The 27,640-nt window shown below is 44.6% G+C and overlaps 1 protein-coding gene across 6 annotated transcripts in view; it reads right to left on the bottom strand.

Moving 5' to 3' along the window:
* Window positions 1-8,922: 8,922 nt before the first annotated feature.
* Window positions 8,923-27,640, bottom strand: part of HNRNPR (heterogeneous nuclear ribonucleoprotein R) — a 50,076-nt gene continuing 31,358 nt past the window's right edge. The window contains exons 12-16 of one of the 6 annotated variants that reach the window (XR_014230150.1): window positions 26,641-27,634; window positions 11,618-11,936; window positions 11,021-11,084; window positions 9,924-10,019; window positions 8,932-9,701 (exon numbers count right to left, since the gene is read on the bottom strand). Coding sequence is in view for 1 of the 6 variants with exons in the window: in XM_082329878.1 (XP_082186004.1) it covers window positions 27,621-27,634 (14 nt within the window). In the remaining 5 variants the exon portion in view is untranslated. The other 5 variants (XR_014230151.1, XR_014230149.1, XR_014230152.1 and 2 more) reach the window with 5 other exon arrangements.

Genomic DNA, 27,640 nt, shown 5'->3' on the forward strand with positions numbered 1-27,640 from the left:
TGGGCAACATCTACAAAAGGTGCTGCTGGCTGCAACAGTCCAAACGGTTTTTAGAGGGATAGTAAGCATGGGACAAAGGCTGTGAGTCCAACCTGCGTTATTCAGCCCCTCCTCACAGAGGTGTTTGGTGGCCTGGGGAAGCAGCACCAAGCCCAGCTGCTGCTGGCTGAGCCAAGCCCAAGGAACGGCACCACCAGCACACGTTGCCATTTCACACAAACCTCCCAAAGCAGGAGCATGGCTTCTTCGAGCCCGTAACCAGAAGGCCGAGGACAGTGTGGGGGATGAGCTCCTCTGCCCCAGAGCCAGGAGAGCGGACGCAGAGCTCCTCCCCTCCCATGCCAGGGAGATGCTGAAGCCATGCTTCAGTAAAACAGCATCTCTAAAGGGACACACAGATCCTGCATTAACCTCTTCTCCTATTCAGAGGTTTCCAAACGTGCCAAGAGAGTCAGATCCCATTTGAAAAATCTTCCCTCTTGGTCCTCTTTGGCAGCCCTCAGCCCTGCCGAGGACACGCAGTTGCGTCCTGCCACCAGCCACGCAGTGCAGTTGTGCGCGTACAGGTCACAGCATCTTCACTGCACGTATCTCCTTGGAAACACCATCTTCACTGCACACGTTATCCCGCAGGCAACTCTCTCCTGCCAGGAGCCTGCCGCTCAGGAGGCACCAGCCATCCGAGAGCAATTTCTGCAGCCCAGTCCCAGCCCCAGCCCCAAGCCCTCCTGGAGCCACATTTATGCAACTGGATATGCATCCACAAGGAAAAGGGGAAGAGAGCACCCCTGAAAGCCTGCAGCTGGCAACAGCTGGCCCCTGCCTGGCCTCAGAGGAAGGCTGCTCCTTGGGAAAGAGGTCTGGCAGGGTCTTCACAGGCTGCATTTGGACCAGCATCCATAGGGAGACCACCCCTGACTTCAGTGATGACAGATGGGTCTTGTATTCACCCTGAGGGAACACAGTATGTCCAGTGCTTCTACAAATATAAGGACATCCAGACCATCCATCCAGCCCAGCAACTCATGAAAAACTACACCATGGTTCAAAGGGGAACGTTATCTGGAGAGGGGGTCCTTGCCTGCAGGGCCTGGCTGGGCCAGTTCTCCAGGCACAGCCACCAGGTCGGGCTTTGTCTGGAACAGGAGACTTTCTGGGTTTAGCATGTGTGTATCCTATCTAAATATGAATATAATATAATTATATAGGCAGATCACAGAGCAGACACAGTGACTTGGCAACTCTCCACTCTGCCTGCTGTGACCAGGGTCCGTACCCCCGCCCCCCAGGAAAACACTTTTTTTGCTAATACGTGATAAAGAAAGAGGAAAACCACAGCGCTGGCCCCAGCACGGGTTTACTCCTGGGCTGTTGGGGGTCTCTGCAGGGAGCACAGCTGTGAGCCCTGCGCCAGGGGCTGGGGCACAGCCCCCCTGCACCACAACCCCACGGCACCGGGCACAGACACACAGGACGCGTGAGAATCATTCCCAAGTTGCACAAGGAAGATGAGGGCAATTACACGTTTAAATCATGAACCCCCAAGTATTTTAGTGCACTCGAGGTGCCTCAGGATTTCTAATCTGAGACACTTTCTGCCCCGCAGGAGATAGCTCCTATTTGCACAGGGGTGCAAGAAGCCAGGGAACCCCCAGACTGGAGAGGGGAAGCAAAAGGCAGGCAGAGCCGCAGGGTGCCAGCCGAGGCAGCCAGGGCACAGGAATTACAGTTTGTCACAGAAGTTCAGTGTGAAGACGTTCTCCTGTGAAGGCACTGCAAGCTTTGGTGTAGGAGGGAGCTGGGCAGAAGAACTTAAATGTGGGAGGCAATTACGGCAGCCGTGCTAGACAGATAATAAGACAGATCATCACAGCAGACAATACTCAGGTGGAGGAGCTGTCATGCAGATAGTTTCACAAAGGGGATAATGGGAGTTCACTGAAGTTCAAGACCAGGAGGTGTGCTTCGGTTTCTAACCAGGACTGTCAGACCACGGACATGCACACACACAGGCACACAGCCACCTCTCTGCATACGCGTTTAGTCTGCTGCCAGCATTGGGATGTTACCAATGATCAGCTTCCCGTGAATCGTGGAGGTTACTCCAACCATGAACTTCGTACACTGGGTGCAATAATGAACAAGCAGCTTGTTTGGTGTGTAGCTAACTTGAAGCTATTTAGGAATTACAGAAGGATGACAGAGGACTGGACCTAAGCAGGTCCACAGGAGGAAAAGTACTTCATACTGTGACTGAACTATGTGCACCTCCATGATGCTATGGGCTGTTCAGCTCAATGCAGAGGGAAAAGAAATGGCTTGTATCCAGTTTAGCTTCTTTTTGATGGATAAAGGAAGATGGAAAGTTTATTCCTCAATAACCCCAACCTCTTTCCTTCCCTCGGGGCCCACTGCCCAGCACCACCTATACCTAAGATGCCAAAGGAACCACAACCCACATCCGATACTGATCCCTCTCTCCACTGTCCCCTTCGTCTCTCAGGAGGCCAACCACATGCGACTGCAACCTCTAAAAGCACAAAGCTTAAGACCACCAATAGATGTGAGGTGGTGATTCTGCCTGTGAACTACCCAGGCTTTTAAAGCGGGCGCCAGCTGAGGACGGGCAGGCACCTGGAGGATCTCCTGCCCCTGCTCTTGGCTCTTCACAGCAGCGGTGCAGGGGGGAAGAAACACGGCCTTGGAGAAGCGCTCTGGAGCACGCTCGCAGTCCCTGCACGGGTGCGTAAGGGGCTCTGCAGAGCAAACTCCCAACGTTTCGCTTGCAGCCCCATCCCTCCCCACCAGCTCAAAGGCTGGATGGAGCCAGCCCGCGTCCCACAGCTGCAGGGCTCGGTCCAGCAGCGTGGCAGCGCTCATCTGCTGCCTGGGAGACACCACAGCACTCCCCAGCCAGCATGCTGCTCCGGTGGGAACCTTCTAACTGATTAGATTTCCAGTTTAATTAATTAACACACATAACAAGACTTTTTCAATCTCTTTTCCACAGTTTGAAGCCCCCTCCCTACAGTCCTTCCTCATTTCCACATTTCTCCCTAATTCAGCTACATCCAACATTTTCTTACCCACAGTTGAATTGCCCGGCTAGGAAAACAACAACAACAACAATCATTTGAGAGAGAAAAAGCAAAAACCTATGTGAAAAACATAATTTACTGTCTTGCTACATTTCCCACATACAACCCCTGACTGCTAAGCTTGAAAATGAGGAAGGATCACACGCTCTAAGTGACAGCAAATTACAGCAGCATATCCTCCTTGCATAAAAAGGGCAAGAGAGGACTGTGTTTTTTACAGATTGAAAATACTAACCAACCCCTCCCTTCTCTTCCTTTGCACGCTGCAGGCCCCGCTGCCCTTCTCTGCACACAGATGTTGGTGGACAGAAAGTGTTTGGAGTAACATTTTTGAAAAGCTAAAGAGGGGCAAAGCAGCAAGAACAAGCGATGAATGGAAACAGGCAGAAAGAGGCAGCACTATGCAGGGTGGTGTTCAGTCCTGTAATCAGCTTCATTTGAGCTCTCTATTCCTTTTCAGTAGCTCCCAACACCCAACTTGTCTTTTGGCTGCTCCCGAGCACTGAGCTGCTGCCTGCACTGCATCCCCTGTCCTGGCTCTAGGATCTCACTGCTGATCAACAACGGCCGGCTCCTACAGCAGGGTCTCGTACACCAAGTGAGAGCTGGGTTTCCCATGTCCGACAACTTCATCCCCGGTTTTGTTGCCCAAATCCCCGAGCCCTTCAGCCTGGTTCTCATCCTCACACTGCAGCATACTCAGAAAACTCAGCCGCATATCACCCGTCTTTCTGCCAAGACTATTTCCATCCCCCATCCTGCCCTTTAAAGGACATACAGAACCTCCCTCATGAGGGATGGCTAATGCTGGAGCTGGGGGATATTGCCCAATGCTAGCTGGTATTTCCCAGTCTTCTTTTTTCTCCCCACTGGGGCAGAGAAAACAAAACTAGAATGGGCAGGGACATTACAACATCCTTTATTTATAACGAAAGAGGTTAAGTTTTAGATTTTAGGGGTTGGAGATGTTTTTTTTTAAAGCCTTCCCCTATTCCATTTGCTGCTTATTTGCCACTTTGGGAAAGAGGTTTCACACCTGCATCGTTTCTCATGTTTACTTTCCGATGACCTACAAGACCACAAGTTTCAGATAGAGGAAGGCTGGCTGAAGAGCATAACTCATGTAGCCCAAAGTAAAGCTTGTTATTAAAAAAGGAAAAAAAAGAGGTTAATAAATATTTTTTCTTCAGATGGCAGCAGGTTTTCATTCCACTCTGCAGCAGAACCCTTTCCTGGTAGCTGGAAATTCCCTTTGCAGATCTCTCACCCAACTTCAAGCCTCAAGGAGGGCAATCCCCCACCCAAGCGGAGCACTGCAGGGATGGAGATCCCCAGCCCGTCCCACTGTTGCACTGCTCTTCTCACAAAGACGCCGCTGATTTGCAGTCTGAAACTCCCAAGACACTATTTGCAGGCGCTGAATCTCACTACCTCCCCTGCTCAGCACCATCACCTTGGTAACTGCCCTTCAAGGAGCTGTATGGTTGCCACTGGATCATGCCCTAGCCCCTTCAGCCAGGCTCTGATGTTTCAGGTCAACAGGTATCTCTAACTTCTGTCCTGGTAGAAGACCATGAGATCAAGAAAAGATTTAGAGGTGCTGCATGCTTACGTATTCATAGCACGTTTTTCTGCAAGCCAGCTGGCAATTAAAGATCACCATGGTTTTGCAAAGGACTTACAGCTCATCGCTCGCATCGGGCCAGGGCGCGTGCCTCTGTTGCAGTATTGAAGCTGTCCTTCCTCTGCCATGCTGCTGGCAATGCTGCAAGTCAGGAGACAGGACAGGCTGAGGCGGACACCAGAGCTGAAACACGCCAGCTTAGGTGCCTCAAAACCAACGTATCTTGGAAAAGACAGCCAAGCTCTGCTGTCTCCAGCATAGAAAATAATTTCTGTTCTCAACTATTTTTTCTTTCCACTGATCGCACCAGATGCAAAAATTAAAAGGCTTAATTTGAGCACAGCATTGCCCAAATACAACCATGACAGCCCCAGCAATGCTTCTTCCTTATTAACACAAAGCCTTCCTGGGCACAAAAATACACACGGCTCTGCACACTCCCCTGAGCCCGTGCCCGGAGATGCCGCGCTCTGCATGGGTCCTGACACCAGCGGACGTCAGTGCAGCACGACCCAGGCAATGCTCCAGAAGCTCTTTATCACCTAAGAGGAAACCCTGCCGTAGGCAGTACAGGCTGCACGGGAGAGCCGGTCAGGTCAGAGCCTGGAAAGCAGCCAAGGACCCACTGGTCACCCTGCATCAACAAGCCTGCCCGTGGCTGCTATTAGCTTGACTCCAAAGCTCAGAAAGCCTTCCTCAGCCAGGAACGGCAGCCCTGGAGCTCCTGCGCTCCATCCACCCTCCCCACACCAGCTCCTGGGGCCCAATCCTGCCCAGCTCTGGGCATCCACCAGCCCTCTCACAGCTGTAATTCAGCATCATCTTCTTTGCCGGGGCCAAATGCATGAGATTCAATAAGGCTCAGTGCCGGGTCCTGCACTTGGGGCACAACAACCCCATGCAACGCTACAGGCTGGGGGAGGAGTGGCTGGAGAGCTGCCCAGCAGAAAAGGACCTGGGGGTGTTGGTGCACAGCCGGCTGAACATGAGCCGGCAGTGTGCTCAGGTGGCCAAGAAGGCCAATGGCATCCTGGCCTTTATCAGGAATCGTGTGGCCAGCAGGAGCAGGGAGGTGATGGTGCCCCTGTACTCGGCATTGGTGAGGCCGCACCTCGAATGCTGTGTTCAGTTTTGGGCCCCTCACTACAAGAAGGACATCGAGGTGCTGGAGCGTGGCCAGAGGAGGGCAATGAAGCTGGTGAAGGGTCTGGAGCACAAGTCTTATGAGGAGCGGCTGGGGGAGCTGGGGTTGTTTAGTCTGGAGGAGGCTGAGGGGAGACCTTCTTGTTCTGTACAACAGCCTGAAAGGAGGCTGTAGTGAGGTGGGGGTTGGTCTCTTCTCCCCAGTAACGAGTGATAGGACGAGAGGGAACGGCCTCAAGCTGCGCCAGGGCAGGTTTGGGTTGGATATTAGGAAAAACTTCTTCACCGAAAGGGTGAATTGGAACAGGCTGCCCAGGGCAGGGGCTGAGTCTCCATCCCTGGAGGGATTTAAAGAACGGATAGATGTGGTGCTTGAGGACATGGTATAGATGGACTTGGCAGTGATAGGCTAACGGTTGGACTCGAAGATCTTAAGGGTCTTTTCCAACCTTAACGATTCTATGATTCTATGATCTTCGGACACACAAAGTCCCTCAGAGACAGGCAGGGGAGTGTGGCGGCTGCAGCTAAAATCTGAAGTGTTTTGTAGCTCTGGAGAGGCCATGATCAGATTTTATTACTACTTTTTTTTTCTTCCCCAAGATTCTGTAGGAAATCCATTTATTTGGCTCAGGAAAGAATTTCATCACGAGGCAAAAAGAAGCTGCGTAGGGAGAAAGTACAGGAAAAAGCACCAGGAATCAAAAAGTGGCAACGGTGAAGTCCAAAGCAGAAAAGAAGCATGAATTTTGGAGCACGGGGAGTGATCATAGGACACACATTTAAAGTAGATCGTCAGGTCACAACTGATAGTTCATCAGGCTATCAACAGGAAAACAATCATTATCACCTACTTTCCTGTAGTTTAACCTTTCTCCATCAGTCCCAGGTGGTTCAGGTGCCCCTGAGCCATCCCCTGGGCTGACTGGCATTTAACTTTGCACCATGAGGCCATGGTGGTCCAGCAACAAGCCCTTTTTTAGTGACCCTGATAAGAGACTGCTCTCCAAGCCCAGCTTCCACAAGCATCCAAAAATTCAAGGCAACATTAACAAGCGGCAGCGAGCTGGGCTGCTGGCAGCGCCGGTCAGGCAGAGTCTGGTCAGAGGAGTTAAAAGCAGCACAGACCAGGAGAAAGCACTGGTAACAAATTTATACTGGAGAACTGTCCAATTCCATTGCAAAGCCCCTCCTAGATGAAGGGCAGGCCCAGGAACACAAAATCTCAGGAATTATCAGAGGCCACCGCTGTTTGAGAACAGCCGTTTCTGGAGTCGCGCTGGCGCGCGCAGCCAACCAGAGCTCCCCGCCGCTGCCCGTCCCGGCGCAGTCCCCGTCACAGACCCCAGCGGAACAGGCTGCCTGCGCCCATCAGCTCACAGCAGAGATTTCCACGCTGTTTTTCACAGTTTAATATATCGTCAGTTTTCGGCTTTCCTTCTGAAAATTCAAATATTGGCCTTTGCTTATTTTCTCAGTTATAATTTATAAAGGGAATGATTCGACCTTCGCAATGGCAACGAGTGTTTCTGCAAAGGGCCAATTAGCCTGCGTTTCTTTTAAGCACATCTCTAATGCATCTGCCCTCCTCTATGTGCATTTCAGGAAGGAAAATGTACAAGTCAAAATATGAAAATAAAATCCTACGAATTTCAGTTTGAAAGCCAGCAGGTGGAAATAAAAGGTCCCTTAAAGCATCTCCTAAAACATAAAACCTAAATGTATCGATTTTTAAAATGTGAGAGCTGCACAGCACGAAGAATTTTGGCTATGGCCAATAAAGTTGAATTGTCAGGGGGGGAATAAAATAATGAGACCTTAAAGCCTGTCCAGTACCAAATAAGGGGGTGGGGGGTTTGCACCATAGGTACCTTCCCTAGATGAAGTCTAACCCATTCTTATTCCAGTATGACTGGTCATTATCACTGTCAAAGCAATTTGCATGTTGGGAGCAAGTTTCCAAAAAAGATTAATTCCTCCCTTAAAGCCCTTTAAATACACTATGGTGTTTTCCTGATAAAAAAGTACTTTCAGTGTATGGCGTATACCACTTCAGAGGGACAGAGGTTAAACTGGAGTGTCCTGGAGGATGTAAGGAGGATCACAGCCTGGACACGCTTACACAGGCCGAGCTGCATTTACCCAGCGACACACACACTGAGCTGAAGAAAACCAAGGCAAAACTGCCTGACGTGTTTAAATATGTATCTTCAGTTTTAATGGTGCAGCGTTAATGGGTAAATCCCACATTTACAGAGTGTGAGGAACAACAGCTCTGAAGAGGACGATGTTCTCCCTGCAATCCTTATCCTTACTGTGTAACATCTCATCCGACTACTCACTTTACCATTTCATTCCTCAAAACGTAGCAGAAATTGAAGTAACGCCATCAGCCCAAGGTCCGCAATGACAAGAACTGTTCCCACCTATGGTTTATACTTCGCTGCGTCAGAGCAACCTAACCGTTGCTCTTCAACCAAGAGAACCAGAGGATTTGCAAATCAGACGTATCCTCTCAGCCCTCTCCCTTGCCCAGATGACAACTTATGCATGAGATTTATGTCTGGTTCACGGGTCCCTTTACAAAGAGCAGGAATTCACACAAACACACACAAACATAAAATACGTTTATTCGTGTTCTGGTGGATTCAAAGGGCAGTGGATGTCTCCTCATCTGCAAGCAGCTAATGATTCCTCCAGGCCAGTCCCAGTTGAAAAGCATCTTCCCTCTCACCCCATGAAAGCAATATGCTCGGTTATTCACAGGATGGTAAACCTACAAGGTTTAACCTAAATTTTTTCCGTAATAGGAGACATTCACTGAATTTTGACTGAATGCAACATCACACCATCGTCCTCCCAGGGAGCAAGCTGCCTGCCCGCATGCCGCAGCGGTTACGAAAACGCATTCAGAGGACCGCGCACACAGCGCTAACATCACAGTGTGCCAAATCGAGGCATTCGAGAAGCTTTTGTTTGTTTGAAGAGAGTTAGAGCTGAGTCAAACTTCAGAACTTTTGGATTTTATTTTTTTTTAATTTGCCAAATGTGTTTCTTATAGGATTAACTCGAATCCTGCTTTCTTGGCCAAGTCTCCAAAATAATCTCATGCCAGATCCTGAACTTACACTTCTGTAGTAGTTTTTCTTAGGAACTGCTCATTCCTGCTACTCAGCAAACTAGTACAATGTTGCATGTAAAATGGATTAAGCGGGGGTTGGGGGGGGGGGGGGGGAAGAGTGTCTTTCTGAGTGATTCTGGTAATGTCTGCCCAGCTGAAATGAAAAACAAAGCCAAACTGAACTGAAACATGCCAGAATACTTTTATAGAAGAAAGGGATTTTTAAGTAAATACACAGATGCACACAGACAAATTCTCGCCTCTTGAGCACATATCTATGCAGGCACACAGGCCACCTTCCCCCTACTGCCTGGGAACAACCAAACGGAGGAATACTGCAAACACGGTGAGGTCCTGCACATTAAAGACCTGCTCTCTTCTCAGTCCTCCTTTGAAAGAAAAACTAACAAGCCAGGATGAAGCCAAACCTTTGGTATTCATGTAAGTGCGAGGTAACTCTTAACTTCATGTGGCTGAAATTTCCCACAGGACTCGGCACTTCACAGGAATAAAATCACAAGATCACAACTTCCAATTTGTTTCATCAACATTTTCCAAACAAACATTCAGAATTAATTCTGCTTCATGAGAAGTTTCATCAGGTTTGCTTCAAATGGTTTTCTGTCTGATCTGAAGCATCAGGACACTCCAAGAAAATACTCAGAGAAAGTTCCCACCCAAAGGAAGCAATTACGAGTTTCTCTTCTCCTCTTCCCTGCATGATCCAAAGAGAATACATCACTGAGGACAAGCAACACATGAGAACACTCAGGCCCTTTGAAAACAGCCACAAAGCAATGACTTCAAAAGATGTTTATTAGAAAAACTGGACATTACAAGAGGATCGGGTAGGAAACAAATTATACAAGGCATGTGCGGTTTCTGGTACACTGCATAGAACAAGAGAGAAGACTGGAAATACACGCAACACACCCACCTGAAACCACCAGCGCGGGTAAGTCACTGCTCAGGTCGCTTGCCACGACAGGCAGATGCTGGGGTTCTTCTAGAACCATGGCATGTTTTACATGTACTGCAAAAGTACAGATTGTATGCATAGCTTTAATGACAGTTAAAACAAGACTCGTATGCAAGACTTTCTACATCATTCTTCCAAATTGTGGCATTAAGATACTGTATCTCCCAAAATTTTGTTTCTTTATTTATTTTAATTCAAGGTGATCTAGATTTCAAGTTCTTATACTACATTTTTCCCCATGAATAATAAAACCTTGTTGTCTACACATGGTTCTACCTAGCAAAGCATACCTGAGACTATTTGCTTGGTTACCTAAGGAAGAAATCCAGAGACTTAATTATCTGGCAAAACAAGATTCACAGGCAAGTCCTTTATAACCCAAGTCAGAGAATCGAGATATACATTAGCTAATGCTTTCATTAGGTTTCAGAACAAACGCGACCTAAACTTGACCAAAACCAGGAATTCTTGTCTTTAAAGCACAGCTAACGGCAACCAGCAGTCCCCCATACAGAGCAGCGAGCAATACTCAGCTGAACTACAGCAGAGAAATAAATAGTTTCTAGCAACGAGCACTTCATAGACACTAATTCTCAATCAGGAACATGAACAGAAAAAAAACCTCACTGAACAGATTGGTGACTTTGCATCTGGGTCTGTATCCCAAAGGACAAAAAAAAACTTCAGAAAGGGTTAAAAATCTAATTCTCAAATCGGTCTCTCTTCCTCCCCAGTGCTAAAAAACACGCCCTGTTTCTTGACATTTTGTTATGGTTTCAGCAGCCGTCTGATCAATCCAACATCTGCCCATAAAGCTTGAAGGATTATATCAGAAAAAAACATAACATTAACTATTGAGGGCTCGGTTGTCAACCACCTCCCCCCCACAACTTACCTTCTCAGATGCAGCACAGCTCTTGCATATGTTATAAATACAAACATTTCTATCAACACTGAAATTAATAAACTGAGAGCAGAGAAAACCATGGCCAAGAGACACATGGCACCTAAGCCTTCCCCAGATACGTCAGACCACCGGGACGAGATACGAGTACCTGCCATCAGAGTTCACATTGCAAGTCCGTGCTTTAGTGCCCGTCAGTCTCTATCCTTCATCATCTAAAAACAGACGAGAGTAGAAATAATTACATTTCAAACAGGAGAAAGTTATCACACTGAGCACACGTCCTCTAACCCTAGGCCAAGGAAAAGAGGAAGCTGGCATTTAGCAGATACAAAAGCAGCAAACAAGATCTCTCTTTAATACAAATAACGTGAATAAAACAAGACTTCACAATCTCAGGAAAGGCTCTGCTGCCCTCTTCGTTAATGTGGTGGAGAATTTCATTGAGATTACTAGTTATTAATATTAATACGTAAATAGCTAATTAACTGTCACATACACACACGGTTTAAAGAAACTGCAGGAGATCATTATCCTCCTGCCTCTCCAGGAGCATAAAGCCAAAGGTAAGTGAAATGAAGCAAGTCATCTGTTTTACATGCCATCAAATATCCTGAATTACTGAGGTATACTGGGGAAGATCCTGATCTGTTTTTCAAAATAAGCTATAACTCTTTGTATCTGTACAATTGTCCATAAACTAAAACTTAGGACTGAATCTGGAAACGAGAAGGCAGGCGACAGTTACCTGAGTTACTGCTTCAGCTCACTAAAAGAAATGCGACATACTGCCAGAGCTGATTTAAGCTAGTTTCATGCTTTAGTCTTTGAGTATCAGTTTGTCTGAGGCTTGGTCCAGGATAAGTAATAAATATCCATGTTCCTCAACTTCAGTGGTAAGGCTTTCTTCTTTTTAACTCTGTTTCTCCTACCATATGTTGGAAGTTTCTTTAAGCATGCAGAAGAAAAAGAAATCCCAACTACTCTGGAACAGATCATTATTTTTGCCAAACTGCCCATTAAGGAGAAAGAAACTGTTCAGTCACAGATGGATCAAGCTGAATACCCTGCAGATGAAATAAAATGCAACAGTCACTTCACTGATGTCTATGCAGGCAATTCATAAAGTTGTGCAGCAGTGACATTAACTGGTATTTACTTACTCTTTAAGATAAATCCCCTAGGAACAGGCAATGATTTAAAATCCCTAAATGAGTCTGATGCACTCACATGAATGACAAACAACCAGGCTGCAAAATTTCTTGTTGCCTACGCGAGTCGAAGCGATGACACCTGTCAAGGTATCATCAACAAGGCGCGATCGCAGGAGGAGCGCACTACCACGCTCCCCCGAGAGCATCTTCTAAGCCTAATGGCAAAAAGCAGTGAATACAGAATGACCACCAGTTTTGGAGAAACCACAAATTTTAAGATTCAAGAGCTACCTGACAGCTGTGACCACAACATGCTATTGCCCTAAAAAAGGAATGAAACCAAAGAAATCTTCGTTTCCCGAACCCTAAAGAGATCAATAGACATACGTAAAGCCAGGCTGACGATCCAGCGCAGGCCAGAGACCAGAGATCAAGGAATCTAGAAGAAAAACACTCACCTTAAATGGATCTGACCAGCAAATTAACTGTTCCAAGAAATAACAACAGTTGATGGGTTTCTGCCGTCAGTATGTAGGTATGAAGCTCTAAAGCTCACTCAAACCAGGCTGAATTCTGGACGTAACAGAACTCTCAGGTCACAAGAAGTATAATTTGCATCAAAAAGTAGATTACCATACCTAGGACTCAGACAACAGAGCAAAACCCCAGAGGCAATAAAGGCTTGATTTCATCCTTTCTGCTACCTCTTGTACCGTTCTGGAAAGTGAAAATTCTTCCGAGCTGGCACTCAGCAACGCTAGGATAACAGCACTGCAGAGGTGGGAAGACCTCAACAGAACGGGAAGGGATTTAGAGTCAATGAAGCAGCATCACCTCCGACGTTACCTCCTGCTGCCACACCTCAGGCATTAACCAGGGCTCTAAGGGATGTCAGGAGGTTCTGCCACTATGCATGGACAAAACCCCACCAAAGGTAATGAGAGGACTCAAAAGATTTTACTTATTGTAAACATAAGATGGGTAGGAGGCTGGAAGACCAAGTTCTGAGAATTCATCATAAAAAGGGGAAGGGGTCCTAGCCCAAAGGGGAAAAGGGTCCCACACAAAGGAAAAGCACAGAGCACCAAGCACAGACCTCTGCGGCAAAACACAGCAAGAGCTGAAAAGCTGCAAGCAAAGCTACACTTTTATTTTTGGTTTGTGTTTGGATTTTGGCAAGATCAGGAACTTCGGACGGGAAGGGACGTGCATGTACGGGCCCTGACGCATTTGTGAACAAAGCAGAAGCTGCACCAGAGGTCAAGCCACCTCAGGTCCAGGCTTCTGCAATCAAGCACAAGATGAGTATGACCACGCTGCTTTCAAAGTTACATCCACTCTGCAAACAGCTTGGACACTTTCGTGAGCATCCTGACATAATACTGCTCTGTTGGACCTGAAACACGATAATCCAGCACAGCCAGCTCTGTTCAGGACCTCAATGGCTCCACGCAGGCTCCCTCAGGGGTCCCTGCCCCAGCTCCCGGTCACATCCACAGTAACAGCTTTACTGAAAAAAATTCCATCTTCTCATAAACGTCTATGTTTTGGGGGCTGGGAGCGGTGGTGTGGGTTTTTTGGCTGTTGTTAAGAACATGCCAATACCTCCCATCTGTAATACTGGCAAAACATCAGAAGAAAAAACAAGCTAGAAAAGCAAAACTTTTAACGCTGCAAGGGGTGCTAAGGCCAGCAAAGAAAAGCTGCACCAGTGCCTTGCCAATCTTCAGCTCTCAAAGGTCTGCCCTTCTCGACCCAGAAGATGCACTGCTGTGCCGTTCTTCACGAGATGATCAATGAGCAAAATACCAGAACTATTCTTTTCAATTCTCCTCCTCAACCCAAATCACATGCTAAAAAAGCAGGCACTGAACTCCATTTCTGAGAATACAATTGATTCTCATCCTGCTCTGCCTTCCTTGTCGTGCGGTATTACTAAGTCTCACAAATATTCCATGTGAGCCCTGCAAAGCAGCAGGCATCCCAGAAGGCACCGAGGTCACTCAGGTGACACCCAAAAAGGTGTCTTCAGGCAAACATAATGGGCAGTTACACGACCACTTCTCTCTCTCACCTCCACTAAAAGCTATTTAAGACCCAGCTTCCTAAACGCTTCAATTTATTAGTATAGTATAGAAACTCAGGAAAAAGTGAAATACCATTCAGTTCCTTCTTTTTTCTTTTTTTTTTTTTTTTTTTTTTTTTTTTAAATGTTTGCAAGGAACAGCAGTTCTGAACCATAAGGTAAATATGAGTCAAGCCTTCTGACAGAGCGCTGGCTGGCACGCATGAGCCACAAGAGTTTAAGAGGGACAGAGCCTAAATCCAGAAAACCTAGAAGACACCTAGAAAAGGAAAAATATTGAAAAAATAAAAAAATAATTTCAACAAGAAATATTGAAAAGAAACTAGAGTTCTACAATCTTCTGTCCCATTTGTGTCAGTTTGGTTCTTTTTTTCCTCCTATGTGGGTTGCAAAAGGGACACTGAAGAGCCATCTACTGGAATGCTAAAATTTCTTAAATCAGGATATAACTGAAATTTGTGTACAAAACTGTAAGAAGCAATTATAAGTATTTCAAAACAAATGCTTGCCTGAGCCATTTCAATTCAAAAAGCATTGGGCTAAAATTAAGCTTGATTTAAGCAGTGAATTATAGCTTGATTATACCAGGTATTATTCCAACAAGTTTAAGATGATGGTACCCAGTACAAGAAACCATGATGTGACCAATATTTGTGTTCCAGTAACCCCTTCCCCCGGTTACTGTTCTGCAAAGCGTCCACTGATGGATGCGTCGGTCGGGAGGTGCAGAGCAGCTCCTCCCTGCAGGCCGCAGGCTGGGAGTCACCCACAGGTAAACCTTCGTTTTGCAAGTTTTTTATAAATTTAAAAGCAGATCCAGGATCCAATTCACTTGATACGGTGACACAATTTTAGTATATTGGTACGTCCGCAGAGGCTGTAACACCAGGCTGGGCATAAATGAAGTGCTAGGAATGAAACATTTTCAGAAAAGCCTGCAATCAAACTTCTCCAGAGGTATAAAGACAGATAACTTACCAGCAAGCTCAATTCATATGGCATCACGAATATTCTTCAGGGATTACGAGAGACGAGATGAGAATGGAAGCTAAAACATTATTAGTAGATAAAAGGGACGAGGCACTTGCATACTGAAGATACCAAATAAAAATATGAGTTTTAACTTTTTTGGAGCCTAATTTCTGATTGCTGTTCAATCAACTATCATTTCTAAAATATCTTATTTCTAAAATATTTTATTTACACAACTAATTGACAAAAAAAAAAAAAAGAAATCATTTTACACAGCCATAGGCTTTTGCTTGTCCTTTCATTCTGCCATCAGACATCATCTTCCAGACGGCAGTAACACACCTGCACTGGCTGAATTGTTATAACGACAGGATTGAACCATGGGTATAACAAGCAAATATATGTTTATATATGTTATATATAATATATATGTAATATATAATATAATCACACATTACATCTCAATTTTCATCAAGCAATCCTATCTCTATAAGTAACCACAATCATTCCCAGTCTTTTGGTACTGAAGTCTGATTGTGTTTTTTTTTTTTTTTTTTCTCGCCAAAGATTTTGTGATCTCAATTTGGAATGGAGAAGAGTTCACTGCTACCACAAGCAAAGGCTCCGCGCATCAAACAAATCTGCCTTTGCTCGAGATCAGCCTGGCTTTGCCAGTCCCACAGTTCCTCCTGGAGGTCATCTTACATATTTATATACTGCAGTCCCTCAGTGAACAGGGGATTCATAAATTCAGGCATCGTCATCTAATTTTCACCTACCAACACTGCCAATAGAGAATCAATGTGAATTCTGTAGTCCCCAAATTCCTGTTACATCAAGAGCAAAGCTCAGTTTCTATTGCCAGATCTAGCTCAGTATCTGAGAGATGTGCATTTTTATACAGAAAAAAGTTACATAAAACATCCCTGTGGTCTGTCCTGCATTAATTTGCTCGTTATTGGAAGCTTTGTAAGAAATACACAATGGTTAAAGAGATGTGAAACACACAACATCTTTGCATTTCAAAGACCACCAAATTTTCACCACCCTTGTTGTAAAAAATTTCTTCCTTCTATCTAGTCTGAATCTCCCCTCTTTTAGTTTAAAACCATCACCCCTTGTCCTATCGCTATTGGCCCTGCTAAAAAGTCTGTCCCCATCTTTCTGATAAGCCCCCTTTAAGTACTGAAAGGCCGCAATGAGGTCTCCCCGCAGCCTTCTCTTCTCCAGGCTGAAGAACCCCAGCTCTCAGCCTGTCCTCACAGCAGAGGTGCTCCATCCCTCTGACCGTTTCTGTGGCCTCCTCCGCCCCCGCTCCAACAGCTCCATGTCCTTCCCGTGCTGAGGACCCCCGAGCTGGACGCAGGGCTCCAGGGGGGTCTCCCCAGAGCGGAGCAGAGGGGCAGAATCCCCCCCTCGCCCCGCTGCGGGGGATGCAGCCCAGGAGACGCTTGGCTTTCTGGGCTGCCAGAGCACATTGCCGGCTCTGGCCAGCTTTTCATCTACCAGTACCCCCAAGTCCTTCTCCTCAGGGCTGCTCTCAGTCCCTAGGACCTCAACCTGAAACACATACAGCTATAGAAGACAGCATAGATATAATTTAGTGTTATTACTTGCTACTCCTCTTCTGGTTACCAAGCCTACAAGCAACTTGTTACTTCTGACAGTTCAGATTTCACATCAGGAAAAGCTGTTCCATCGCTGTCAGGATTTTTAACGTACACTTGTGAAGTAGCTTACCCTGTATCCTTATGCAGAAAGGGTACCCTCCTCCTAGTGGGACTAACTGAACTGCAGGGGAAGAGATTAAAATGGGAAGATACAGTCCACTACAAGCATTCCCTTAAAAAAACAAAACCAAAAAAAACCCAACAGATGTTACTTTCTTAAAAAAAAAACAAGCAACTTTGTCAGGCTTTCTTCTCCCAACCCAAATACTGCTGCTGCTGTCCTCAGTCATATGTAGAAAAATCTAGGACCTAAGAACACATCACAACTACATCATCTGACTACATCAGATTTCTTTTAATGCAACTTTGGTGTTACTGCACGTGGTCCTTCAACTGCCCATGCAAAATTCTTTTGGAAACTTTTACTGTGATTCAGGATTGTCAGAGCATTTTTGCTTCAGAAATCTGAGATGACTTTACTTGCCTGACTTACACATCTCAAAACTGGAAGCACTCTAATAAGGTCTGCTGTTTTTGCAATGGGCACACTGTTGGGAAAGCAGGATGCCTCATTCCAGGAGCACACAGCCCAAACATGTTCTTCAGATACATTATAGGGAGATTCAAGTCAAACAGCAAGATCCCCAGTGTGCTGACTGCCAGCTGATTTCATAGCAGAGTTAGAGCACAGTCCTTCAAAAAGACCCTGCAGTGCTCAAGAGATGCCACCTATCTTGACATCTTTCCAGTCTTTGGGTGGAACTCCCCTGCTCACCCCCACACATCTGTATCACTTGCTTTACTCCCCATCTTCAGCTGGCAGAAACAGCAGCCACTATCTGCTGGATATGCATCCCATGTCACTCATTTTTTCTAGCCTTGGGCAGGGGCATTACCACCAGATTATTTTATTTTTTAACTCAAAGGAAAACCTACAAAGAAGGACCTTGCCAGCTGTTGTCCTCAGCTGGGGAACTGTCCATCATTACCCTCCTGCACTTTAAGCTGGACACCTGAAATCACCTGTTTCGCTGTCTTGGCCATCCTGCTCAACTCCTGGCAGCCGCTTTATGGCACTCCTTCTGGTAAGGAACGCCTACCTGCGTAACACGAAAACATGGCCCCATGCAACATCAAGGAGATGTAACCAACATGCTCCTGGTTTGTAAAATCAGACTAACAGAAGTATTTCCCATTCAGAAAGTCACTCGGTGGTTGATGGGATCCACCACGCTTAACCCTTTATAGTCAGTGAGAAGAAATAGGTTGTACAAATCATTCTCCTACGGCATCTACTTGGGACCACAGTTCTAGGGATGTAAACCAAAAGCCATATGCCGGCCCTTCCACACCTATCATCCTCAGCCCTACACAAAGCCTGCACTAAAGCCAAACCAGAAAATAAAAGTCTTAGCGTTCTCTTAAATGAGTTCCCCAATGCAGACTACAGCACCAGCAGCAGAAATACCTGCACTAGAAAGGACTGCTGCTTGCATTGGCAGTGCACTAACAAACTCAAACGTCTGTAAAACTCCATCACTAGATACTGATCTATAGGAGACGACAGGAATCACTGTTTGGAAGAACTTCCTTCTCGCTCCAATTGCTGGTCAAATGAAGAGTTCTGGATGAGAAAATAGAGGGAAAAGGGAAAAAACAAGACCGTTTCCTAAACTTAGTAAGAACTCCAACACTTGGCTGTTGAAATTTCTTCAGATAAACAGGTCTCTGACTACAACAAGTCTGGATGAACCTCCCCAGTCCGACCAGCAGGAAGGAAGGACTACATGTAATGATCCAGAACCCATATATTGTACTAAACAAAGGATATGAGGAGAATATGGCTCTTTTATCATCTTTAGCAAGCCTGTTCTTGTACTTTACACCTTTTTAGGCACACTATCTTCAATTTCTTTGGTAGACTGCAAACAGCAACTGTGCAGTTCTCCGAGCTGTATCACTTAATACTGGTTAATCAACACATATGTATGGTGTTAGGAAGGGCAGGACATCTCTCAACTGTAGAGGTTTTACTCCAGTGGTTAATGTATACATCTACGATGTGCACCTTAAAAACTAAAACGCAAAGGCACAGAAGCAGGGTGAAACGAGTCTATTCACGTAAGATAACGGCTGGGTGTAGGAGATTAGTAAACAATGCTGCTCACTGCAATCTTTGAAAGGAAATAGGTGGTTAAAGAGATGGACACTGCGGTGTCCCAGAAATAGGCATGTGAAGTACGGTTTTACTCACTTTTGAAACCACCGTTGTGTCTGTATCTTAATAGACAGGGATTCTTAAAGACACTACACGTTGCATGGTTCAATACGTTCTGCTTTCATAGTGGTCCCTTCCAGTGACAATATCAAAATGCACCACAAACAGCCCTGGGATATGCTTGAATTAATCATATTCATACCTTGGCTGATTAGGGAAGGGTTCATCCAGAAACGAAAAGCTTCTTGAGAGTTACTCGAAGTCCACTTCATGCCAGACAGAAGTGCAGGAGGAGGAAGAAAGCGTCCCAACAGGAGCGGCAGGATGCCCAGGGCAGCGGCCGCTGGCCTCCTCGGGGAGGTCTCCCAGAGCCGCTCACCGCGGCGCTCTGGGGCACGCTGCGCACACCCGGCAGCTCCCCGCAGCACGGAGCTGGACGCTAGGGACAATAAGCCAGAAGGGCTGGACACCATTCTCGTTATTTTGTGTATTTAAGGATTACTGCCACTTCCTAAAGTAATGGGAAGAGTATCCTACCGCTGGTGAGAAACGAGTGAACTCAATTTTGGTCAGGAGAAGGACCTGTGCGCACTCAAACATAAAATATTTGTGCCAGCCAGCTCAAACAAGTTACGTACCTCTGAGACAAACTACATCCTTCACTGCTAAGAAGGGAGAATAAACTCCATGAATGAAGGAGATGACTATGGAATGAAGGAGATGGTTATACTGGTCTAATGTACAACTTTCCTTTTTCCCCTGGCTTCTAAAGGTTAGTCTTTCTGTAGAAGTACTCAGTAGAAAACTTTCCTAGCTAATTCACCTCAGCTCTTCTCTCTGATACAAACAGCACTGGAAGAAGCCTAACTCAGTAGAAAATCTTTATGCTCCAAAGATGACATTTGCAGACATATGCTTTCAATTATACTTGCCAGTTCAAACAAGCCTACCAAAAAATATGCAATTTTCCTCGGTCTGTCAGAAATCTCTACCTTGCTGGGAAAGTCTTCCTGGAAAGCTAGGTTATCATACCTCAATCCCAAAGCACTCAAATTTATGGCTTTTATGTAATTAGAGAACAGAAAACACTGAATTAATGTAAAAAGTTCAAGTAAGTGAAAATTAGTAAAGTTAAAGGAGTAAGTGTTGTCTCTGAGAAGAAGGACAGCGATTCCCTCCATGGAACTGGACTCTAAACCCCCCGTGCTAGACTCTACACTTTGTGCTATAACAGAAGAGCACCAATTTTTAATTTATTTCTTAAATTCAAATTTAATTTAAAAATCCATTATTACTATTGGTTGAGGGAGTGGTGGAGCTAACCACAGCAACTAAGAGCTGGACAGCCGCATTGTTTTTCTTCCATATGTATAAACACACTGCCATTCCCACACTACACAGGTCTTATAATATACTAGAAAAATCACTTTGAGCTACTCAAGTATTTGCACATTTATATCTCGTTTCAGCAACTTCACTGACACAGACAGACATTTGATGTTCTTTAGCTGCTTCTATTTTAAATCTCAGCTCAATTGCTAAAAGGATTTTTGAAGCTATTTCCAGTGAAAGAAAAGACGACCTACATTCATGGAACTGCCTCTCACATCTGAGCAGCCTCTTGCAATGCGGAAGATGCAATCTTCACTGCACGTATCCCGCTTTGGCCCAGTGAAATAGATTTAATTTATGACCTTTAGATTCCACATGCTATGCTGCACACCTTTTTGAACATACTCGTAAGGCACACAGATGAAGACATCTGTTTGACATGAGAGAAAAGGCTAAAAACTGTACAACCAAGAGTCAGTCAAGCAACAAATAAAAGGGGAGGAAAAAAAGCACATTTATTTTCTATGGACCGCCATTAGAAAAATTACACAGGAGGAGACATCTTGTGAAGTATTTAATGTTTACAAGGAACATTAAAGAAAATTGATGTTTTAATGCTTCGCAGACATGAGGAATAATGAATGTTTATTTGCATAAAATGGGCAAAATTAAGTGCAAAATTAAAATAAGCGCATGTCTACATTCCTGTTCAACATGTACCACCTAGAAATTCTGACAAAATTAGTAACTCAAGATCTCATACTTCATGTAGATAAGAAATAGATCTAAGAAGTTCAAAGAAAAGAATCCTGCAGTATTTTGACCTTTACATACCACATCAAGAACTCATTTGAAAAATAGCAAGGTCCATTCAAAAAAAACCCTCAAACCTTGCAACTGAACTTTGCATCTGCAGCTCGCTGGCTATACGGATCCAAGACACTGTGGGTAACACTTTGTTCCTCTCGCTCTGCATGGAAAGATAAGCAGAGGTGTACATCCAATCCAAGAAGGGAGAGTAAAGAAAGAGTAGAAGAGGGATGCTACAAATAATAGAATTAAGGCATACGAATACTACAATTAAGCATCCTCATTTCTCAGGAACCTTAAATTCAACGTTTCTACTAACATCAATTGGTTTGTACAGGATCAGAGTAGCAAGAACTACAAGCAGCGCGTATACTCCATTTTAACAAGGGGTAACAGCACTGATGGTCGAATACCGCTTGGAATCTGAATGAGAAGTAGCTGAGAAATTTTGCTAGCAAGCAAGTTCACTGTGAAACACTGCTAAGGACTCCCTCTTCAGCACGAAGTTTATTTTTAACTTTGACCTATGTGTTTCAGCTCTGCAACACTCCACCAAAAAGCCTACAGACTGCTTTCTTAGATGTAATATATTATCATCCTGTAAAGGAACAGCAATTCGAAAAATCAAAGCTGCAGAAATCTGACACAAAACATATGGCATAAAGACTGACTGGCTACTAATTAGTAGGATTTTTGTAGTAAACCCCTAAATAGTATCTGAAAGAATACGGGTGGAGCAGAAAAACAAGTATTTGACAGAAATGCTTATGATTAAGAGTATACTTTGAAGTTGTGTCCACCAAAAATTTTACACTGAATCCTGAACTGTTGGAAAACAGAAGGTGAATAAAGGTGGCTGCTCAACATTCTGGAGTAAGCATGATACTGCTTACTTATGAGCTTACTGCTCAACTATCTGGAGTAAGTATGACAGTGCTTACATTATCTAAGGACCCTTTTATGATGTATACTACTCCAGGTTTTTACCCCCTTGGACATGACTTGTAATGATAAGGTTTAGTTAGCTGTCATCTTCCTGCCTTCATTTTTAGCACTGTATCTTTCGATTCCCAGTATTAGAGTTCCACGAACACCTTACCAAAGGCCTTCCAACTTTGATTTTCCTGAAACAGCCTGAAGTACACTTCAGATGTGGTACCAGAACGCCCGCTGCAGCACAGATTTATCAACTACCCGAAAAATGACCACGCTTGCAAAACTAGAAAGCAAAAAGAATTCATAGTTATTCATAGTCATACTCTTCCTGGAGCGGCATACAGCAAGCTTTGCATACAGACCACAAACTTGATGTCTGACTATAGCCATCCTTGCCAATAACTAACTGCTACTGAGAAATGATCAGCTGTATGTATGTTCTTGAGCTGCTGCATTAGCGGAGCGTTCCAGGAGCCTGACCTGCTAACACCTACCTGCAGGACCACTACTGCGAATCACTGCCCTCCACAGACAGAGAAGGTAAAGATGCCCAGTACGAAGTGTGCTGGGGGCATGGCCATGTTGGATGTTGGCTTTCCCTGTTTGGTGTTCCGTTTTTTGTGTCGGTTTTTTTTGTTTGTTTGTAAAGAAGACGACCTGCAAGCACTAAACGTTAATTTAACTAACTGGGAAAATAATCCACGGATTGGTCCAGGTCTGAGGCCATCACGCATCCTTCAAGAAATCTGACCTAACTTCACAAGCTGTTTCAACTGAGACAAGGTAGTTCTAACTTTTTGTAAACTGCTACATTTTGAAACTGGAAAAGCCCTGAAAAGGGTTAGACTAGAAGCAGCCCCTTATATACTATCAAGCACTGGTAGAACTGAGGGCCTGATTCTTCCCAACTCTCTTCTCTCTCTCACCCCAAGAAGTCCTCCAAGATCCCTTTTTATAAGCTGCAGGAATTTCAGTTCACCCCATCCTCTTTCTGAAGGCACTAAAATTCCCAGTAGCCAGTTTTGGGTACTGATCATATGACTGGAAAAGTAGATTTGTACACAGAAACTGTACAGATCAACTAAACTGGGTTATTTAGTTTTTAATGCAAGTACTTAAAATAATGCTTATTTGGAGGAGGAAAAGCCTTTTGCCCTACCCATATAAATTTTTTTTTATAACAAGATATTTTTAAAGACACCGTTATTACAACTCTGCCAACAAACTTAAGCAACTGGTTCCCCAGTGCTTTATGGAAATAATTTCTATAAGCAAGAATAGAAATGATTTAAGGGGTTCTAAAAACGCAGCTAAATAACTTGCCTCTTGCCTATCTGGAGATTCCCCCAGTCAGTTTAACCTAACTTTTCTAGGTATCTCCTTGGTATCAAAAACGTCTATACATCCCAGCGTGCCCAGCCACTGCTCTCTTTTGCTCCAACACGTTCAAAGCTATTCCTGATGGAAGCTCAGAAGCTTTTCAGAAGTTGACAGACAAGAACTAATCCCGTCTTCTCTATCCTGCAGGTATAACGTAGCTGGCAGCCAGAGAACAGGCTAACTTGTCGGGGTGCAAGATGCTGCGTACACAGCTTTGATCTCCTCAATACAGCACACGCAACAAAGCGGAAAGGTACATTGCAAGCAAGTATAGCAGGATAAAAACTGGTTTCAAGACTAAAAATTAGGACTACTTTAGTTCAATGTAATTCACCACAGACGTGACAGTAGTCAGAACACGCCTTTAAAGAAATCAGAGCTGAAGTCTCTATCCACTAACACCTGACTGTAGCCAAAAGCTCTCTATTTTGTCACAAAAAAAAACCCACCAAACAACAACAACAAAAAAAAACACACACAAGAGACTCCTTACATTTCCAAAGAAAAAACTGATCTATGGATTAGCGTGTTACAAAAATGTTAAAGCTTCTCCTGTACAAATGATCTACTAACATGGAGCACTTAGATCAGACAATTTCGTTGAGCTTTGGAAGAAATGTGTGTGCAGTTGCCTAGAGGCTTCGCAGCCGGTGCACAGGCATCTCACAAGATTGTTCTTATCTGTGCAATACCTAGAACCGGCCTAAAGACATCCACAGGACGAGTTGGTTCTGCATTTAACAATGTAATTTCATTTATTTAATTTAAGAGAGTAATTTATTCCTTCACACTGGAAAAAAAAATACCTGCCTCAGGTGCATGGCAGCCTTCACAGCAGCACTTGCCAGTACCCTTCCCACTCGGAGCCAGCTCACAGAAGAGCTCTGCAACAAAGACCTGGGGAGAAGTACCAGACCAGCGCCAGCTCTTCAACATGAACTTTGTCAGAAGAGAAGGCAGACACGAAGAAATTTCTCTCCTAACTAAAAGCAGGAGCCCTCACAGTGGCTAGTAATGGGCTGCAGGCTTAGACTTCCTCAGCCATGTGGTTTTTCTACCTCTCCTCTTTCCAATACCTTCAAGAGGAAAAAATAAGCAGAACATATTCGCTCCTACTCCTCCAACTGGAAATAGCCTAAATACCTGAGAGCACAGCAACAGCCAGCAAACCGGCAGAAAGAAAGAAAATAGGGAACACGGGGAAGACTGGAATGCATATTTCATACCCTAAGAGCAGCTACTACTGCTGGTTGCTCAAGGGGGAAATAAAGTGATAAATAAAATATTAACTAACAGGCTTGACCTGCTGCCTTACAGGAAGAATCATTTATGTTCAGTTCTAGGTTCTGCTGGGTAAGTGGAGGTGTCAATGACTGACAACTGAATTAACAGCAACACCAATGTATTTTGTCAAGCTGCTCATGAACAGCTTATGAGGTTGCCTGCAGCTGCTTGTAACCTCCTCCTGCTGTTCAAAGCGCAACGCTCCATGCTGAACATCTGGCCTCAGCCAGAATCTCTGGGAAAATCGTATTAACAGAGATGGTTTGGATGTCGAGATCGGTAGCATTTCAACCTAACTGCCGATTAAATTCTTGCAGGTAAGTTGCATGCTGGCTCCAGTATTTGCATGTTACAGAGCAGAAGTCACTCAGTAAAGATTCGCATGAAAATAAAACTCATTGCAATGGTTCTTCCAAGCTGCTACAATCTCATGGATGCGCGATACTGAGAGCAGGAAGAATTCCTCTCCTGTGATGTCCGTGTTGCCACTGCCAGCACTGAGCAAAACAAAGAGGAGGAAAGAGCTGGCCCAGAACGATGGGGAGAAAAATCTGTAATTGCAATTGATTTTGACCGAAAATGCACAAGGATGAGTTCGAGATCTCTGGTCTTGATAAAACAGACATGGAACTTAAACCAAGGTGTTCTTATCCTTTTTTCGTGTTTGTTCTATAGGTACTACCAGCAAAAAGTTACGCTAGTTCTCTACCTCACTGGTTCAATATATTGAATTTTAAAACCTGATTACTTGAAGTAGGGTTCAGCATGGCACCTCAGAACGTGCTTCAAAGAATGCTTTCAGAAAGTAGTCTGCATGCAGGGACCGATTAAAAAGTAAGCACAAGAAGCATCAAATTCCTGCCTGTGCAACGTGTACTCAGGTCTCCTGAGTACATGCGTTACGATACTATCTTCAATTATGCACTTGAATTATTTTTGATCACAGGACTTTCAGCCTGTGCAGCGTTCCACTTCCCCTTTTTCTCTAGAAGTTAAAGTAACACAGCAGGGAATTTAAAAAGAGAAAAGACCATCCATCGCTAAGACAGCTGAATGCTCTCCAGAATTAGATCTCTTTTCCTATCACAAAATTAATGTTTACACCACATCCCCTCTTGAATTCAAGCTGGGTATGCATTTTCTTCACACCGAATTTGAAACGTCTGAAGGTACGTCAGAATAACGTCACGTAAACAGGTACTGATGCAATGGATTCTCATGCCTCGAAATTAAAATGGAAATACAACCGCCTCTCACGGAGGCTGCTGCGAAGATTTAAAAAAGAGAGAAGTAATTGTGTATCCTACCCTTACACAAGCTCTGCAGAAAGTTCAACAAGAAAATTAATGAGCAAGACTGCATGTTCGTAGGTGCTATGGAAGGAAAAAAGTGAAGCTGTACTTGAAGCAAGGAGGTCAGAACTAAAGTTTGCTCTGCTCTTCATTCTTTTTCCTTTCCTTTTTTTGCATTTAATGCAATTTGGCAGATTATAATTACAGAAATACATTTTGAAGTTGTGTTTTAAATTCATAACCTCACTGGTAAGAGACTGATGTTTCTGTTTTATGAAAGGCGTACAGCCCATTGCGCACAGTGCTCTCCAAATTCCACATGTGCGAAAGCCAATCCACTCAGGTTTTTTTTCCTCTAACAACCACTTGCTTCATTGCCACGAGACAGGCCACTGGAGCGTATTCAGCAAGCCCTATCACAACCCTTATCCGTAACTCCATGTGACCGTGCAGAGTGGAGAATCCAGAGTTAAACGAGATCCTCTTATTTCTGCTTAAGAATCTTTCAAGTGAAACAGCATCGATGACATTGTGTGATCAAAACGGTTTTCAAATCGAGATATGCCAAGCAAAGTTTATCTGGAATTAAACAAATACTTCATATCTGAAAAAAACCTTACAAAATACCTCTACTCACCAGTTCCATTTCTTCTGCAGCTGGTGTCAGAACTGGCATGCTATTCAGTTCCACGATAAAGAATGACTGAACCTGGGATGCTCCTACAGCCTAGTTAGCTCTTTCCGACTTCTCTGCGCCTTTCAAAGGACTGCACAAACGTTCAACCGGGAAAAGAAAGGTCTCGACACGTCTGGCTGAGGAAACGTGCAAGGTGAGCAGGTGCCAGGAAGGATTCAACATGTCCAAGTATTTCAAGTTTGATTTGCAAATCTGTCCTTCAGCTTTTGCTATTTGTTTGTCTAGAATCAACATATCATGCCCTCCACAAAAAAGATGATTACTAAAATCCAGTGGATTTATAATGGGATCAACTACAACTGTCCCTTGGTTTAACGGCAATTCTCCCTCCATTAATGCCTTCTAAGCATTACCATGTTCGATAGATAAACGATCCAAACTCATGATATGCCAGTTTTGTTATTTTCAACATCAAATTTTATTACTTTACAGAGATCTACTTGGACACATTTCTCAACAGCATTTTTAGACTTTGAAAAAGTGTGCTGTGCGTGCTTGGTTTTTTCATGGGGGAGGGGAACATACCTGGATTTAATTACAGAAGGACAATTTAAGTGTTCAAAGTCTTTTATGCTTCCAGCATCCCTAAAATAGCATCCCGTTTTCTTTTGAAGCGCAAGTCATCTTTATTTCCAAATTGATTTCAGCTGTAAGAACCTATGCCATGCTCCTCTTGGACATGGACGAATTTAAATTTAACCTTTACCTTCAGTGCTTGGAATCTCTCCATGGTAATGGCAGATTTTCAACAATATTCCAGGGCTCAGGTCTGTGGAGCTCATCTCCTCCCCCCTCCCGCCCCAGCCCTTCAATCTTACTGAAGGAAATGAGAAAGAAAGGTGTCTTACCGAGAACTCCAAGGTTAATGTCCCTTGCGAACCCCACCTAGCAAGTCGACATCATGACATGTCAGGTCAGCCTCAACCACGCTTCCCTGATA

Source organism: Platalea leucorodia, assembly GCF_965183815.1.
Source record: "Platalea leucorodia genome assembly, chromosome: 18".
Taxonomy (NCBI): Eukaryota; Metazoa; Chordata; class Aves; order Pelecaniformes; family Threskiornithidae; genus Platalea; species Platalea leucorodia.